The sequence below is a fragment of the Scyliorhinus torazame genome, chromosome 10, assembly GCF_047496885.1.
Source record: "Scyliorhinus torazame isolate Kashiwa2021f chromosome 10, sScyTor2.1, whole genome shotgun sequence".
In the NCBI taxonomy this organism is placed as follows: Eukaryota; Metazoa; Chordata; class Chondrichthyes; order Carcharhiniformes; family Scyliorhinidae; genus Scyliorhinus; species Scyliorhinus torazame.
This window is the reverse complement of record NC_092716.1, coordinates 99,648,452-99,662,985: the sequence shown is the minus strand read 5'-3', so window position 1 is coordinate 99,662,985 and position 14,534 is coordinate 99,648,452. Positions and strand designations below refer to the sequence as shown.

General features: G+C 64.9%; 1 protein-coding gene across 3 annotated transcripts in view; it reads left to right on the top strand.

Moving 5' to 3' along the window:
• Window positions 1–2,916: 2,916 nt before the first annotated feature.
• The window catches only part of rfwd3 (ring finger and WD repeat domain 3), a 46,550-nt gene continuing 34,932 nt past the window's right edge, over window positions 2,917–14,534 (top strand). For 2 of the 3 annotated variants that reach the window (XM_072518492.1, XM_072518491.1), the window contains exons 1-2: window positions 2,917–3,016; window positions 10,479–10,830. In XM_072518492.1, coding sequence (XP_072374593.1) covers window positions 10,481–10,830 — 350 coding nt within the window. In that variant the 5' untranslated portion in view covers window positions 2,917–3,016; window positions 10,479–10,480. Of the gene's footprint in view, window positions 3,017–10,478; window positions 10,831–10,915; window positions 11,305–14,534 lie in introns of those variants that run through there. The other variant, XM_072518493.1, reaches the window with a different exon arrangement.

The window sequence follows — 14,534 nt, the reverse complement described above, 5'->3', positions numbered from 1 at the left end:
CCTCGAACATTACCCGCTTCCCCACTAATATAGCCACCCCCCTGTTTTTCGCATCTAGCCCCGAATGGAACACCTGCCCCACCCATCCTTTGCGTAGCCTAACCTGGTCTATCAGTTTCAGGTGCGTTTCCTGTAACATAACCACATCTGCCTTAAGTTTCTTAAGGTGTGCGAGTACCCGTGCCCTCTTTATCGGCCCGTTCAGCCCTCTCACGTTCCACGTGATCAGCCAGGTTGGGGGGCTTCCTACCCCCCCCCCCCCCTTGTCGATTAGCCATCCCCTTTTTTCCAGCTCCTCACCCGGTTCCCACGCAGCTGTATCTCCCCCAGTCGGTACCCCCCCCGCCCATCCCCTTCCATACCAGCTCCCCCCTCTCCCCAGCAGCAGCAACCCAGTAATTCCCCCCTCCCACCCCCCCCGCTAGATCCCCCGCTAGCGTAATTACTCCCCCCATGTTGCTCCCAGAAGTCAGCAAACTCTGGCCGACCTCGGCTTCCCCCCGTGACCTCGGCTAGCACCGTGCGACGCCCCCTCCTTCCTGCTTCTCTATTCCCGCCATGATTATCATAGCGCGGGAACCAAGCCCGCGCTTCTCCCTTGGCCCCGCCCCCAATGGCCAACGCCCCATCTCCTCCACCTCCCCTCCTCCCCCATCACCACCTGTGGAAGAGAGAAAAGTTACCACCTCGCAGGATTAGTACATAAAACTCCTCTTTCCCCCCTTTTTAACCCCCCTCTTCGCCCCCCACATTCGCCCCACCACTTTGTTCAAACGTTCTTTTTAATAACCCGCTCATTCCAGTTTTTCTTCCACAATAAAAGTCCACGCTTCATCCGCCGTCTCAAAGTAGTGGTGCCTCCCTCGATATGTGACCCACAGTCTTGCCGGTTGCAGCATTCCAAATTTTATCTTCTTTTTATGAAGCACCGCCTTGGCCCGATTAAAGCTCGCCCTCCTTCTCGCCACCTCCGCACTCCAGTCTTGATAAACGCGGATCACCGCGTTCTCCCATTTATTGCTCCGAGTTTTCTTTGCCCATCGAAGGACCATTTCTCTATCCTTAAAACGGAGGAATCTCACCACTCTGGCTCTGGGAATTTCTCCTGCTCTCGGTCCTCGCGCCATCACTCGGTATGCTCCCTCCACCTCCAACGGACCCGCCGGGGCCTCCGCTCCCATTAACGAGTGCAGCATCGTGCTCACATATGCCCCGACGTCCGCTCCCTCCGCACCTTCAGGAAGACCGAGAATCCTCAGGTTGTTCCTCCTTGCGTTGTTCTCCAGTGCCTCCAACCTTTCCACACATTGTTTCTGATGTGCCTCATGCGTCTCCGTCTTCTCCACCAGGCCCTGTATGTCGTCCTCATTCTCGGCTGCCTTTGCCTTCACGACCCGAAGCTCCCGCTCCTGGGTCTTTTGTTCCTCCTTTAGCCCTTCGATCGCCTGTAGTATCGGGGCCAACAGCTCTTTCTTCATTTCCTTTTTGAGCTCTTCCACACAGCATTTCAAGAACTCTTGTTGTTCAGGGCCCCATGTTAAACTGCCACCTTCCGACGCCATCTTGGTTTTTGCTTGCCTTCCTTGCCGCTGTTCTAAAGGATCCACTGCAATCCGGCCACTTTCTCCTCCTTTTTTCATCCGTATCCAGGGGGGATTCCCTTCTGGTTTACCGCACAGTGTTTTTAGCCGTCAAAATTGCTGTTGGGCTCCTATCAAGAGCCCAAAAGTCCGTTTCACCGGGAGCTGCCGAAACGTGCGACTCAGCTGGTCATCGCCGCACCCGGAAGTCGCCTCCTTTCCCTTCTATTCGACCTGGTATGTCCGACACTCCAAAAATTGCCTCAAGAGATCCTGGTAATATTTCCACCTCCACAATTTTTGATAATGTTTTAAATATCGAGACCCAAGACTCCCCTAATTTTGGACATGACCAGAACATTTGGACATGCTTAACTGGCTCTCCTTTACACCTCTCACATGTATCTTCTACCTCTGTGAAGTATCTGCTCATTCTTTCCTGTGTCGTATGGGCCCTATGTACCATCTTGAATTGTATTAAGCTCATCCTAGCACTTGAAGATGCAGTACTGACCCTGTGCATAATTTCACTCTATATTCCCCATTCCAATTCCATATCCAACTCTTCCTCCCACTTTTGTTTTATTTCTTCAATCGGTGTTTTCTTTGTGCCCATCAGCCATCTATAATTCACTGCAGGACATGAACTCCTCACTTGGCCCCATGAACTCCTCTCTCACTGCAGGACATGAACTCCTCACTCTCACTGCAGGACATATACTCCTCACTCTCACTGCAGGACATATACTCCTCACTCTCACTGCAGGACATATACTCCTCACTCTCACTGCAGGACATGAACTCCTCACTCTCACTGCAGGACATGAACTCCTCACTGTCACTGCAGGACATGAACTCCTCACTTGGCCCCATGAACTCCTCTCTCACTGCAGGACATGAACTCCTCACTCTCACTGCAGGACATATACTCCTCACTCTCACTGCAGGACATGAACTCCTCACTCTCACAGCAGGACATATACTCCTCACTGTCACTGCAGGACATGAACTCCTCACTTGGCCCCATGAACTCCTCTCTCACTGCAGGACATGAACTCCTCACTCTCACTGCAGGACATGAACTCCTCACTCTCACAGCAGGACATATACTCCTCACTGTCACTGCAGGACATGAACTCCTCACTTGGCCCCATGAACTCCTCTCTCACTGCAGGACATGAACTCCTCACTCTCACAGCAGGACATATACTCCTCACTGTCACTGCAGGACATGAACTCCTCACCTTGCCCCAGGATGAGCAGGGAAGACAAAGATCAGTAATTGACAGGACGCTTCCACATCCCATTGGGTGCTGAGCGGTGATTGGCAGGTGACCCCGCGCGTCCATTGGTTCCCGCCGGGTTGGGCGGGAGACAGCGAGCGGCCCAGTGAGTGGCGCGGACTTTCGGTTGAAGCTGAAGCCTGAGAGTTGGGGGTGAGTGTGAGGCTCGAGGTCGGGCCCCCCGGGGCAGCCGCGGTCTAATCCCCCCCCCCCCCCCGGGGATTGCTCAGCCTTCCAGGCAAGGACCTGACTCAGGGGCCTGAGTCTCGGCGCGAACACCGGCCTGGGTTGTGGAGTGGGGACAGGCCCAGCCCGGGGCCGCTCCCCACTGCTTGGCGGAGGGGAAATGAACACCTTCCCAGTGCCGGCCGCAGTCAGCACTCGGAAGCTTCATCACGTCCGCCAACCGCGTCCTCCACTCCCCCCCCCCCCCCCCCGCTTTCCTCTCCCCCCCCCCGCTTTCCTCTTCCCCCCCCCCCGCTTTCCTCTCCCCCCCCCCCCCCGCTTTCCTCTTCCCCCCCCCCCCCGCTTTCCTCTCCCCCCCCCCCCCGCTTTCCTCTCCCCCCCCCCCGCTTTCCTCTCCCCCCCCCCCCGCTTTCCTCTCCCCCCCCGCTTTCCTCTTCCCCCCCCCCCCCCGCTTTCCTCTCCCCCCCCCCCCGCTTTCCTCTCCCCCCCCCCCCGCTTTCCTCTCCCCCCCCCCCCGCTTTCCTCTCCCCCCCCCCCGCTTTCCTCTCCCCCCCCCCCCGCTTTCCTCTCCCCCCCCCCCCCCCGCTTTCCTCTCCCCCCCCCCCCCCGCTTTCCTCTCCCCCCCCCCCGCTTTCCTCTCCCCCCCCCCCCCGCTTTCCTCTCCCCCCCCCCCTTTCCTCTCCCCCCCCCCCCCTTTCCTCTCCCCCCCCCCCCTTTCCTCTCCCCCCCCCCTTTCCTCTCCCCCCCCCCCTTTCCTCTCCCCCCCCCTTTCCTCTCCCCCCCCCCCCTTTCCTCTCCCCCCCCCCCCTTTCCTCTCCCCCCCCCCCCTTTCCTCTCCCCCCCCCCCTTTCCTCTCCCCCCCCCCCCTTTCCTCTCCCCCCCCCCCCCTTTCCTCTCCCCCCCCCCCCTTTCCTCTCCCCCCCCCCCCTTTCCTCTCCCCCCCCCCCCCGCTTTCCTCTTCCCCCCCCCCCCGCTTTCCTCTTCCCCCCCCCCCCGCTTTCCTCTTCCCCCCCCCCCCGCTTTCCTCTTCCCCCCCCCCCCCCGCTTTCCTCTTCCCCCCCCCCCCCGCTTTCCTCTTCCCCCCCCCCCCCGCTTTCCTCTTCCCCCCCCCCCCCCCGCTTTCCTCTTCCCCCCCCCCCCCCCGCTTTCCTCTTCCCCCCCCCCCCCGCTTTCCTCTTCCCCCCCCCCCCGCTTTCCTCTTCCCCCCCCCCCCGCTTTCCTCTTCCCCCCCCCCGCTTTCCTCTTCCCCCCCCCCGCTTTCCTCTTCCCCCCCCCCCCCGCTTTCCTCTTCCCCCCCCCCCGCTTTCCTCTTCCCACCCCCCCCGCTTTCCTCTTCCCCCCCCTTTCCTCTTCCCCCCCCCCTTTCCTCTCCCCCCCCCCCCCTTTCCTCTTCCCCCCCCCCGCTTTCCTCTTCCCCCCCCCCCGCTTTCCTCTCCCCCCCCCCCCGCTTTCCTCTCCCCCCCCCCGCTTTCCTCTCCCCCCCCCCCCGCTTTCCTCTCCCCCCCCCCCCGCTTTCCTCTCCCCCCCCCCCCGCTTTCCTCTCCCCCCCCCGCTTTCCTCTCCCCCCCCCCCGCTTTCCTCTCCCCCCCCCCCGCTTTCCTCTCCCCCCCCCCCCGCTTTCCTCCCCCCCCCCCGCTTTCCTCTCCCCCCCCCGCTTTCCTCTCCCCCCCCCCCCCCGCTTTCCTCTCCCCCCCCCCCCCGCTTTCCTCTCCCCCCCCCCCCGCTTTCCTCTCCCCCCCCCCCCCGCTTTCCTCTCCCCCCCCCCCGCTTTCCTCTCCCCCCCCCCCGCTTTCCTCTCCCCCCCCCGCTTTCCTCTCCCCCCCCCCCCCGCTTTCCTCTCCCCCCCCCCCCGCTTTCCTCTCCCCCCCCCCGCTTTCCTCTCCCCCCCCCCCGCTTTCCTCTCCCCCCCCCCCGCTTTCCTCTCCCCCCCCCCCGCTTTCCTCTCCCCCCCCCCCCCGCTTTCCTCTCCCCCCCCCCCGCTTTCCTCTCCCCCCCCCCCCCGCTTTCCTCTCCCCCCCCCCCGCTTTCCTCTCCCCCCCCCGCTTTCCTCTTCCCCCCCCGCTTTCCTCTTCCCCCCCCCCCCGCTTTCCTCTCCCCCCCCCCCCGCTTTCCTCTCCCCCCCCCGCTTTCCTCTCCCCCCCCCCCCCCGCTTTCCTCTCCCCCCCCCCCCCCCCGCTTTCCTCTCCCCCCCCCCCGCTTTCCTCTCCCCCCCCCCCCCCCGCTTTCCTCTCCCCCCCCCCCCCGCTTTCCTCTCCCCCCCCCCCCCGCTTTCCTCTCCCCCCCCCGCTTTCCTCTCCCCCCCCCCCCCCGCTTTCCTCTCTCCCCCCCCCCCGCTTTCCTCCCCCCCCCCCCCGCTTTCCTCCCCCCCCCCCGCTTTCCTCCCCCCCCCCCGCTTTCCTCCCCCCCCCCGCTTTCCTCCCCCCCCCCCCCGCTTTCCTCCCCCCCCCCCCGCTTTCCTCCCCCCCCCCCCGCTTTCCTCCCCCCCCCCCCGCTTTCCTCCCCCCCCCCCCGCTTTCCTCCCCCCCCCCCCCGCTTTCCTCCCCCCCCCCCTTTCCTCCCCCCCCCTTTCCTCCCCCCCCCCCCGCTTTCCTCCCCCCCCCCCGCTTTCCTCCCCCCCCCCCGCTTTCCTCCCCCCCCCCCGCTTTCCTCCCCCCCCCGCTTTCCTCCCCCCCCCCGCTTTCCTCCCCCCCCCCCCGCTTTCCTCCCCCCCCCCCGCTCTCCTCTCTCCCCCCCCCCGCTCTCCTCTCCCCCCCCGCTTCCCTCTCCCCTCCCCCCCCCCGCTTCCCTCTCCCCTCCCCCCCCCGCTTCCCTCTCCCCTCCCCCCCCCCCGCTTCCCTCTCCCCTCCCCCCCCCCGCTTCCCTCTCCCCTCCCCCCCCCCGCTTCCCTCTCCCCCGCTTTCCTCTCTTTTCTCCCCCCCCCACTTTCCTCTTTTCTCCCCCCCCCCCCACCTTTCCCCCCACCACTACCCTTTCCACACACCCCTCGGCGCCCTCCCCACCTCCCCCTCGGCGCTCTCCCCCCTCCCCTCATCGGCGCTCTCCCCCCCCTCCCCTCCTTGGCGCCCTCCCCTCTTACCCCCCCTCGCCGCCCTCTCCTCCCTCCCTCCCTCCTTGGCGCCCTCCCCTCTTCCCCCCCCTCGGCGCCCTCTCCTCTTCCCCCCCCCTCAGCGCCCTCTCCTCCCCCCCCCCTCAGCGCCCTCTCCTCCCCCCCCCCCTCAGCGCCCTCTCCTCCCTCCCTCCCTCCTCGCCGCCCTCCCCCCCCCCCTCCTCGCCGCCCTCCCCCCCCCTCCTCGCCGCCCTCCCCCCCCCTCCTCGCCGCCCTCCCCCCCCCCTCCTCGCCGCCCTCCCCCCCCTCCTCGCCGCCCTCCCCCCCCCTCCTCGCCGCCCTCCCCCCCCCTCCTCGCCGCCCTCCCCCCCCCCCCTCCTCGCCGCCCTCCCCCCCCCCCCTCCTCGCCGCCCTCCCCCCCCCCCCTCCTCGCCGCCCTCCCCCCCCCCCCCCTCCTCGCCGCCCCCCCCCCCCTCCTCGCCGCCCCCCCCCCCCCCTCCTCGCCGCCCTCCCCCCCCCTCCTCGCCGCCCTCCCCCCCCCCCCCCTCCTCGCCGCCCTCCCCCCCCTCCTCGCCGCCCTCCCCCCCCCCTCCTCGCCGCCCTCCCCCCCCTCCTCCTCGCCGCCTTCCCCCCCCCCCCCTCGCCGCCCTCCCCCCCCCCCGCCGCCCTCCCCCCCCCCTCCTCGCCGCCCTCCCCCCCCCTCCTCGCCGCCCTCTCCTCACCCACCCCTCCTCGCCCGCCCCCCCCTCCTCGCCCGCCCCTCCCCCCTCCTCGCCCGCCCCTCCCCCCTCCTCGCCCGCCCCTCCCCCCTCCTCGCCCGCCCCTCCCCCCTCCTCGCCCGCCCCTCCCCCCTCCTCGCCCGCCCCTCCCCCTCCTCGCCCGCCCCTCCCCCCTCCTCGCCCGCCCCTCCCCCCTCCTCGCCCGCCCCTCCCCCCTCCTCGCCCGCCCCTCCCCCCTCCTCGCCCGCCCCTCCCCCCTCCTCGCCCGCCCCTCCCCCCTCCTCGCCCGCCCCTCCCCCCTCCTCGCCCGCCCCTCCGCCTCCTCGCCCGCCCCTCCCCCTCCTCGCCCGCCCCTCCCCCTCCTCGCCCGCCCCTCCCCCTCCTCGCCCGCCCCTCCCCCTCCTCGCCCGCCCCTCCCCCTCCTCGCCCGCCCCTCCCCCTCCTCGCCCGCCCCTCCCCCTCCTCGCCCGCCCCTCCCCCTCCTCGCCCGCCCCTCCCCCTCCTCGCCCGCCCCTCCCCCTCCTCGCCCGCCCCTCCCCCTCCTCGCCCGCCCCTCCCCCTCCTCGCCCGCCCCTCCCCCTCCTCGCCCGCCCCTCCCCCTCCTCGCCCACCCCTCCCCCTCCTCGCCCGCCCCTCCCCCCTCCTCGCCCGCCCCTCCCCCTCCTCGCCCGCCCCTCCCCCGCCCCTCCCCCCTCCTCGCCCGCCCCTCCCCCCTCCTCGCCCGCCCCTCCCCCTCCTCGCCCGCCCCTCCCCCTCCTCGCCCGCCCCTCCCCCCTCCTCGCCCGCCCCTCCCCCCTCCTCGCCCGCCCCTCCCCCCCTCGCCCGCCCCTCCCCCTCCTCGCCCGCCCCTCCCCCCTCCTCGCCCGCCCCTCCCCCCTCCTCGCCCGCCCCTCCCCCCTCCGCGCCCGCGCCCCTCCCCCTCCTCGCCGCCTTACCCCCCATCCTTGCCGCCCTCCCCTCCCCCTCCTCGCCGCCCTCCCCTCCCCCTCCTCGCCGCCCTCCCCTCCCCCTCCTCGCCGCCCTCCCCTCCCCCTCCTCGCCGCCCTCCCCTCCCCCTCCTCGCCGCCCTCCCCTCCCCCTCCTCGCCGCCCTCCCCTCCCCCTCCTCGCCGCCCTCCCCTCCCCCTCCTCGCCGCCCTCCCCTCCCCCTCCTCGCCGCCCTCCCCTCCCCCTCCTCGCCGCCCTCCCCTCCCCCTCCTCGCCGCCCTCCCCTCCCCCTCCTCGCCGCCCTCCCCTCCCCCTCCTCGCCGCCCTCCCCTCCCCCTCCTCGCCGCCCTCCCCTCCCCCTCCTCGCCGCCCTCCCCTCCCCCTCCTCGCCGCCCTCCCCTCCCCCTCCTCGCCGCCCTCCCCTCCCCCTCCTCGCCGCCCTCCCCTCCCCCTCCTCGCCGCCCTCCCCTCCCCCTCCTCGCCGCCCTCCCCTCCCCCTCCTCGCCGCCCTCCCCTCCCCCTCCTCGCCGCCCTCCCCTCCCCCTCCTCGCCGCCCTCCCCTCCCCCTCCTCGCCGCCCTCCCCTCCCCCTCCTCGCCGCCCTCCCCTCCCCCTCCTCGCCGCCCTCCCCTCCCCCTCCTCGCCGCCCTCCCCTCCCCCTCCTCGCCGCCCTCCCCTCCCCCTCCTCGCCGCCCTCCCCTCCCCCTCCTCGCCGCCCTCCCCTCCCCCTCCTCGCCGCCCTCCCCTCCCCCTCCTCGCCGCCCTCCCCTCCCCCTCCTCGCCGCCCTCCCCTCCCCCTCCTCGCCGCCCTCCCCTCCCCCTCCTCGCCGCCCTCCCCTCCCCCTCCTCGCCGCCCTCCCCTCCCCCTCCTCGCCGCCCTCCCCTCCCCCTCCTCGCCGCCCTCCCCTCCCCCTCCTCGCCGCCCTCCCCTCCCCCTCCTCGCCGCCCTCCCCTCCCCCTCCTCGCCGCCCTCCCCTCCCCCTCCTCGCCGCCCTCCCCTCCCCCTCCTCGCCGCCCTCCCCTCCCCCTCCTCGCCGCCCTCCCCTCCCCCTCCTCGCCGCCCTCCCCTCCCCCTCCTCGCCGCCCTCCCCTCCCCCTCCTCGCCGCCCTCCCCTCCCCCTCCTCGCCGCCCTCCCCTCCCCCTCCTCGCCGCCCTCCCCTCCCCCTCCTCGCCGCCCTCCCCTCCCCCTCCTCGCCGCCCTCCCCTCCCCCTCCTCGCCGCCCTCCCCTCCCCCTCCTCGCCGCCCTCCCCTCCCCCTCCTCGCCGCCCTCCCCTCCCCCTCCTCGCCGCCCTCCCCTCCCCCTCCTCGCCGCCCTCCCCTCCCCCTCCTCGCCGCCCTCCCCTCCCCCTCCTCGCCGCCCTCCCCTCCCCCTCCTCGCCGCCCTCCCCTCCCCCTCCTCGCCGCCCTCCCCTCCCCCTCCTCGCCGCCCTCCCCTCCCCCTCCTCGCCGCCCTCCCCTCCCCCTCCTCGCCGCCCTCCCCTCCCCCTCCTCGCCGCCCTCCCCTCCCCCTCCTCGCCGCCCTCCCCTCCCCCTCCTCGCCGCCCTCCCCTCCCCCTCCTCGCCGCCCTCCCCTCCCCCTCCTCGCCGCCCTCCCCTCCCCCTCCTCGCCGCCCTCCCCTCCCCCCCCTCGCCGCCCTTCCCCCCCCTCGCCGCCCTTCCCCCCCCTCGCCGCCCTTCCCCCCCCTCGCCGCCCTTCCCCCCCCTCGCCGCCCTTCCCCCCCCCCTCGCCGCCCTTCCCCCCCCCCCCTCGCCGCCCTTCCCCCCCCCTCGCCGCCCTTCCCTCCCCCTCGCCGCCCTTCCCTCCCCCTCGCCGCCCTCCCCCCCCCCCCTCGCCGCCCTCCCCCCCCCTCGCCGCCCTTCCCCCCCCCCCCCGCCGCCCTTCCCCCCCCCCCTCGCCGCCCTTCCCCCCCCCCCCTCGCCGCCCTTCCCCCCCCCCCTCGCCGCCCTTCCCCCCCCCCCCTCGCCGCCCTTCCCCCCCCCCCTCGCCGCCCTCCCCCCCCCCCCCCTGACGCCCCCCCACCCTCTTTGACGCCCTCCCCCCCCCACCCTCTTTGACGCCCTCCCCCCCCACCCTCTTTGACGCCCTCCCCTCCCCGATGCCCTTCCCCCCCCCCCACTCTCCCCGACGCCCTCCCCCCCCACCCTCCTCGACGCTCCCCACCCTCCTCGACGCCCCCCCACCCTCCTCAACGCCCTCCCCCCCCACCCTCCTCGACGCCCTCCCCCCCCCCACCCTCCTCGACGCCCTCCCCCCCCCCCACCCTCCTCGACGCCCTCCCCCCCCCCACCCTCCTCGACGCCCTCCCCCCCCCCCCATCCTCCTCGACGCCCTCCCCCCCCCACCCCCCTCGACGCCCTCCCCCCCCACCCCCCCCCTCGACGCCCTCCCCTCCCCCCCTTCGGCTCCCTCTCTCTGCCCCACCCCCCTCCTCGGTGCCCTCTTCTCTCCCCCCCCCCCCCCCCCACACACACCCTCCTCAGCGCCCTCTTTTCCCCCCCCCCCTCCTCGGCGCCCTCTTTCTCCCCCCCCCCCCCACCCTCCTCGGCGCCCTCTTTCCCCCCCCCACCCTCCTCGGCGTCCTCTTCCGCCGCCCCCCACCCTCCTCGGCGCCCTCTCTCCCCCCCACCACCCTCTTTTGCGCCCTCCTCCCCCAGCTCCCTCTGCGGATCTAATGTTTATTTTGCTCCACTTTGGAGACTGGTTCCTCCCACTGGCTGACCTTTGTTCTTTTCATAGGGATGGCTGAAGAAGTAATTGACGTGGATATGGAGTCGGAGGAGCAAGCTGTGTCGGCACAGTTGAGTCTGCATGATCCAGCGTCGAGGCCAACAGGATCTGGTTTGAGTACTGCATCCATTGGCGAGGAGGCAGGGGCACCGTCTGGAACCGAAGCCCCTTCAACTGCTCACAGTGGTGGTCTGGAAGCAGCATTGCTAACTGAGGAACTTCAAAGACTGCAAGGAGCTCTGAGAACTGTGGCACAGCACTTTTCTCTTGGGCAGAGACCTGGGCACCAGCGAAGGCAAATGCGGCGGACTGGCCGCCGTCAGCTGGGAACAAGCGCTTCCCAGAGATCTGCATCATCCAGGTAACCTCTGAAACTGTTCAGCAACAATTTGACAATGCAAGTCATGTGAACTAGATTTTCTTCTGTTCGGGACCATTAGCTTCACGTCACTTGCTTTTACTTCAATGCCCCTTTCATAGATTATCATAGAATTTACAATGCAGAAGGAGGCCATTCTGCCCATCGAGTCTGCACCGGCTCTTGGAAAGAGCACCCTACCCAAGGTCAACAACTCCACCCTATCCCCATAACCCAGTAACCCCACCCAACACCAATTTTGGACACTAAGGGCAATTTATCGTGGCCAATCCACCTAACCTGCACATCTTTTGGACTGTGGGAGGAAACCGGAGCACCCGGAGGAAACCCACGCACACACTGGGAGGATGTGCAGACTCCACACAGCCATTGACCCAAGCCGGAATCGAACCTGGGGCCCTGGAGCTGTGAAGCAATTGTGCTATCCACAATGCTATTGTGCTGCCCTTTGATCAGGTGAATGATCTCATGCTCTGGTTCTCTCCATCTACCTTTCCACTTGTAGCACTCTAGACTTGATTCATGATCCAGTTGAATGGCCAGCCATGCTGGTTGGATTTAGAGAAATCCCAATGAATTTGCCTCCAGTTTCATGTTTTTCCATTTGACGAAATCTGGGTGCCTCATTGTACTTGTGTCTATGCTGTTGGGAAACTTTGTCGCACTGCTCTGTCGCAGCCTAATCCCACCAATACCTGCCGCCAACATTTGAGGCAAGGTGTCCTCAAGGGGGAATTGGTCATTCTGAATAACATACTTTTAATGCTCAAGTTCACTGTGGTTTCCCTGTCCCGGGATTTAGATTGGAAACTATCGATCTATGTTCAACCAGCAGGCTGGAGCGGGAAGTAAGTCATGCATCTCTGAACTGCTGCTTGTCGCACCTTCTGTCGGTATCAGTTGTGGCATTCGAATCCTGCAAACTTAAATCCTATTTCCATTTTCATGTAAGTTTCAAATGTATAGGGTCATTGCAGCAATATAGAGTCTGTCAGCAGTACTGGGACGAAGGTGGGAAATGTCATGGGTCATGAATGTAAGGCTGGGGAAAGTCATAAAAAATCTGAATGCCATTACAAAAGATTTCAAATTGTCATAACCGGAAAGTGCAATGATATTCACATATTCTCCAGAAATCAAGATGCATTCTGAGGTGCTTCAATTCAGTAATAACATTACAAACATTTCAATATTTTCATTACAGAGAGTACAATTCTGATCAAACTTTCTATATCAGTCATGTTACAGAGTGTAGGGTTTGGTTCGGTCAAGGTTGTGAAGGGATTAGAAAATGCAAATGTCTGCACATTGCGGGAACAGGATGTCAGTGTAGCAGAGTGCAGAGGTGATAGGAGGGATGCTGAGTTCCTGCTGGTAGCTGAGATTTGAGCTAGTCTGCCGAATGAAAGGTTGGCAAGGAGAACTTTGAGGGCAGCACGGTGGCACAGTGATTAACACTGCTGCCTCACAGCACCACTGTGTGCAGTTTTGTACGTTCTCCCTGTGTCTGCGTGAGTTTCCTCCGGGTGCTCCAGTTGCCTCCCACAGTGGATTGGCCATGCGAAATTGCCCCTTAGTGTCAAGGGATGTGAAGATTAGGTTATGGGGTTACAGGGGTAGGGTGGTGTCGACGGGGCCGTGGGCATGGGTTGGGTGATTTTTCGATGGTGTTGGTGCAGACTCGGATGGGTCGAGTGGCCTGCTGCACTGTTATGATTCTATGAGGAGAAATTGTGTCTCGCAGCAATATCAGCTTGGAAAGAGGTTTGGGGTATTAGGGCTGAGTGTGGTTATTTTGTAATGGTGGGCACCTTGCTGGTGTGTAGGTTATGGAGTTTGAAATATGCCTTGCAGTGAATCAGGAAACCAAAGCTGTCCTTGGTCTGATTGGACTGGCCAAGTGGCAAGAGAGTTGAATTTACCTTGGTGACTAGAAATTGAGGTTTTCAGTGCAGTTTGGTCATGTCCATTTGAGGGAAACTGGCTTAATCCAGCAGATTGGGTATTGGACAACGGGGATGATAGCATAGTTACTGGACTAGTGATTCAGGTGCCCTGATTAATGTTCTGGGAACACGTGTTAAAATCCCACTCTGGCAACTGGATGAATTTAAATTCAAACAAATAAATCTGGAATTAATGTCAATGATCATCATGAAACTACAGGAAAGTCCACCTGGTTCACCAATGTCCTTCAGGGGAGGAAATCTGCTTATCTGGTCTGGTGTGCGTGTGATTCGAGATGCACTGCAATGTGGTTAACTTGACTGCCCTCTGAAATGGCCCAGCAAGTCACCCAGGTGTACCACACTGCAACTGAACAGTTAAAGAATAATAAAACAGGGCTAACAAATGGGGCAGGGGCATATAATCGGGAAAGAAAGCTGAAAGTCTGCAACATTGACTCCGGACTCCATGAAGTCTCATGGGCTACTGATTACCACCAACTGCTTTTCCTTGGAGCAGAGGGGACTGAGGGGAGACATAATTGAGATGTATAAAATTGAGTGACAATATTGAATTACATTCAAATGGCATCAAGTTTCACATACAAGATTCCCATAGGTCATCCTATACCCCTCCTGACCTGGCCATACATCCTGATTGGCTCACTTCGCATTCCTTAACCCTGGGCCTCTTGTTACCCAGCATCCTTTTCCCCATCCTTGCCATGCTTTCTGAAATCCTTTGTCTGTGAACTTACTACTATTAGACTGATCACATCCACATTACTGTAACTAATATTTGAACTAACTATTTTATATCACATTCATTTGTTCAATTCCTCAGTCCCTCCTTTTATCATTTCATGATAACCTATCTGACGAACCCGTAGCTATGGCCCCTCATCTAAGAAGATTCGTCGCTGCATTTCCAATTCCTGTTGCAGCCCCCCCGTCATCCGTGCACCCTCGTGGATCCTAACAGCCAAGATTCTAGGGGCGTCTTATCTGTTCCAGTGCACCTTGCATTTTACCCAGGCTTCCCTCAGTCCTAAATGAATTAAATATATCTCCCGATAACCTACGTTCTAGTTGTACTCCCCTTCTCACATGCTCCGTCCTCTCTCACGTCCCCCTCTCTCTCTCTCTCAACCTCTTCCTACCCTCTCTTCACGGTCTGACTTTACCTTTATGGCACCAATCTTAACACATCAAAATAAAATTTACATGTACTCCAAAAACAAGGCAATGTCCATGTAATGTTCCCTTCCCATCGCCGGGACTGGTGCAATTGCTTCATGAGTTCTGCATTGTCCGTTAACCTGATGACCTTCCATGAGTCGTTACCATGTCCTCATATATGGGGACGTCACCTCTGCATCAGTGAAATGTCCTTGTAGTTTGGTTGGGGTTACAGGTGTAGATGATATTTCCCTTTTCCATTTCGGGCGCAGGCGGTGCGTAGCCACCCATCGTGCTCCACGCCTGTAAAACAGCGCTGGGGAAGGGAGGCAGATTAATCTGTCCAAGAAAATGAGGCCCGTCATCAGAACTTGACTGAGCTGGTATGCCGTACCGGGGAATGATTTCCCGCATCAGAACTTTAACCACAGTAGCAGCTTTATTATCGGTAGTCGGATACGCCTCAACCCATCTGCTGAACACATCCACAACAACCAAAACATATTTATAACATTGACAACATTGACACCTTTCCAACTCAATGTAATCCATTTGGAGTGT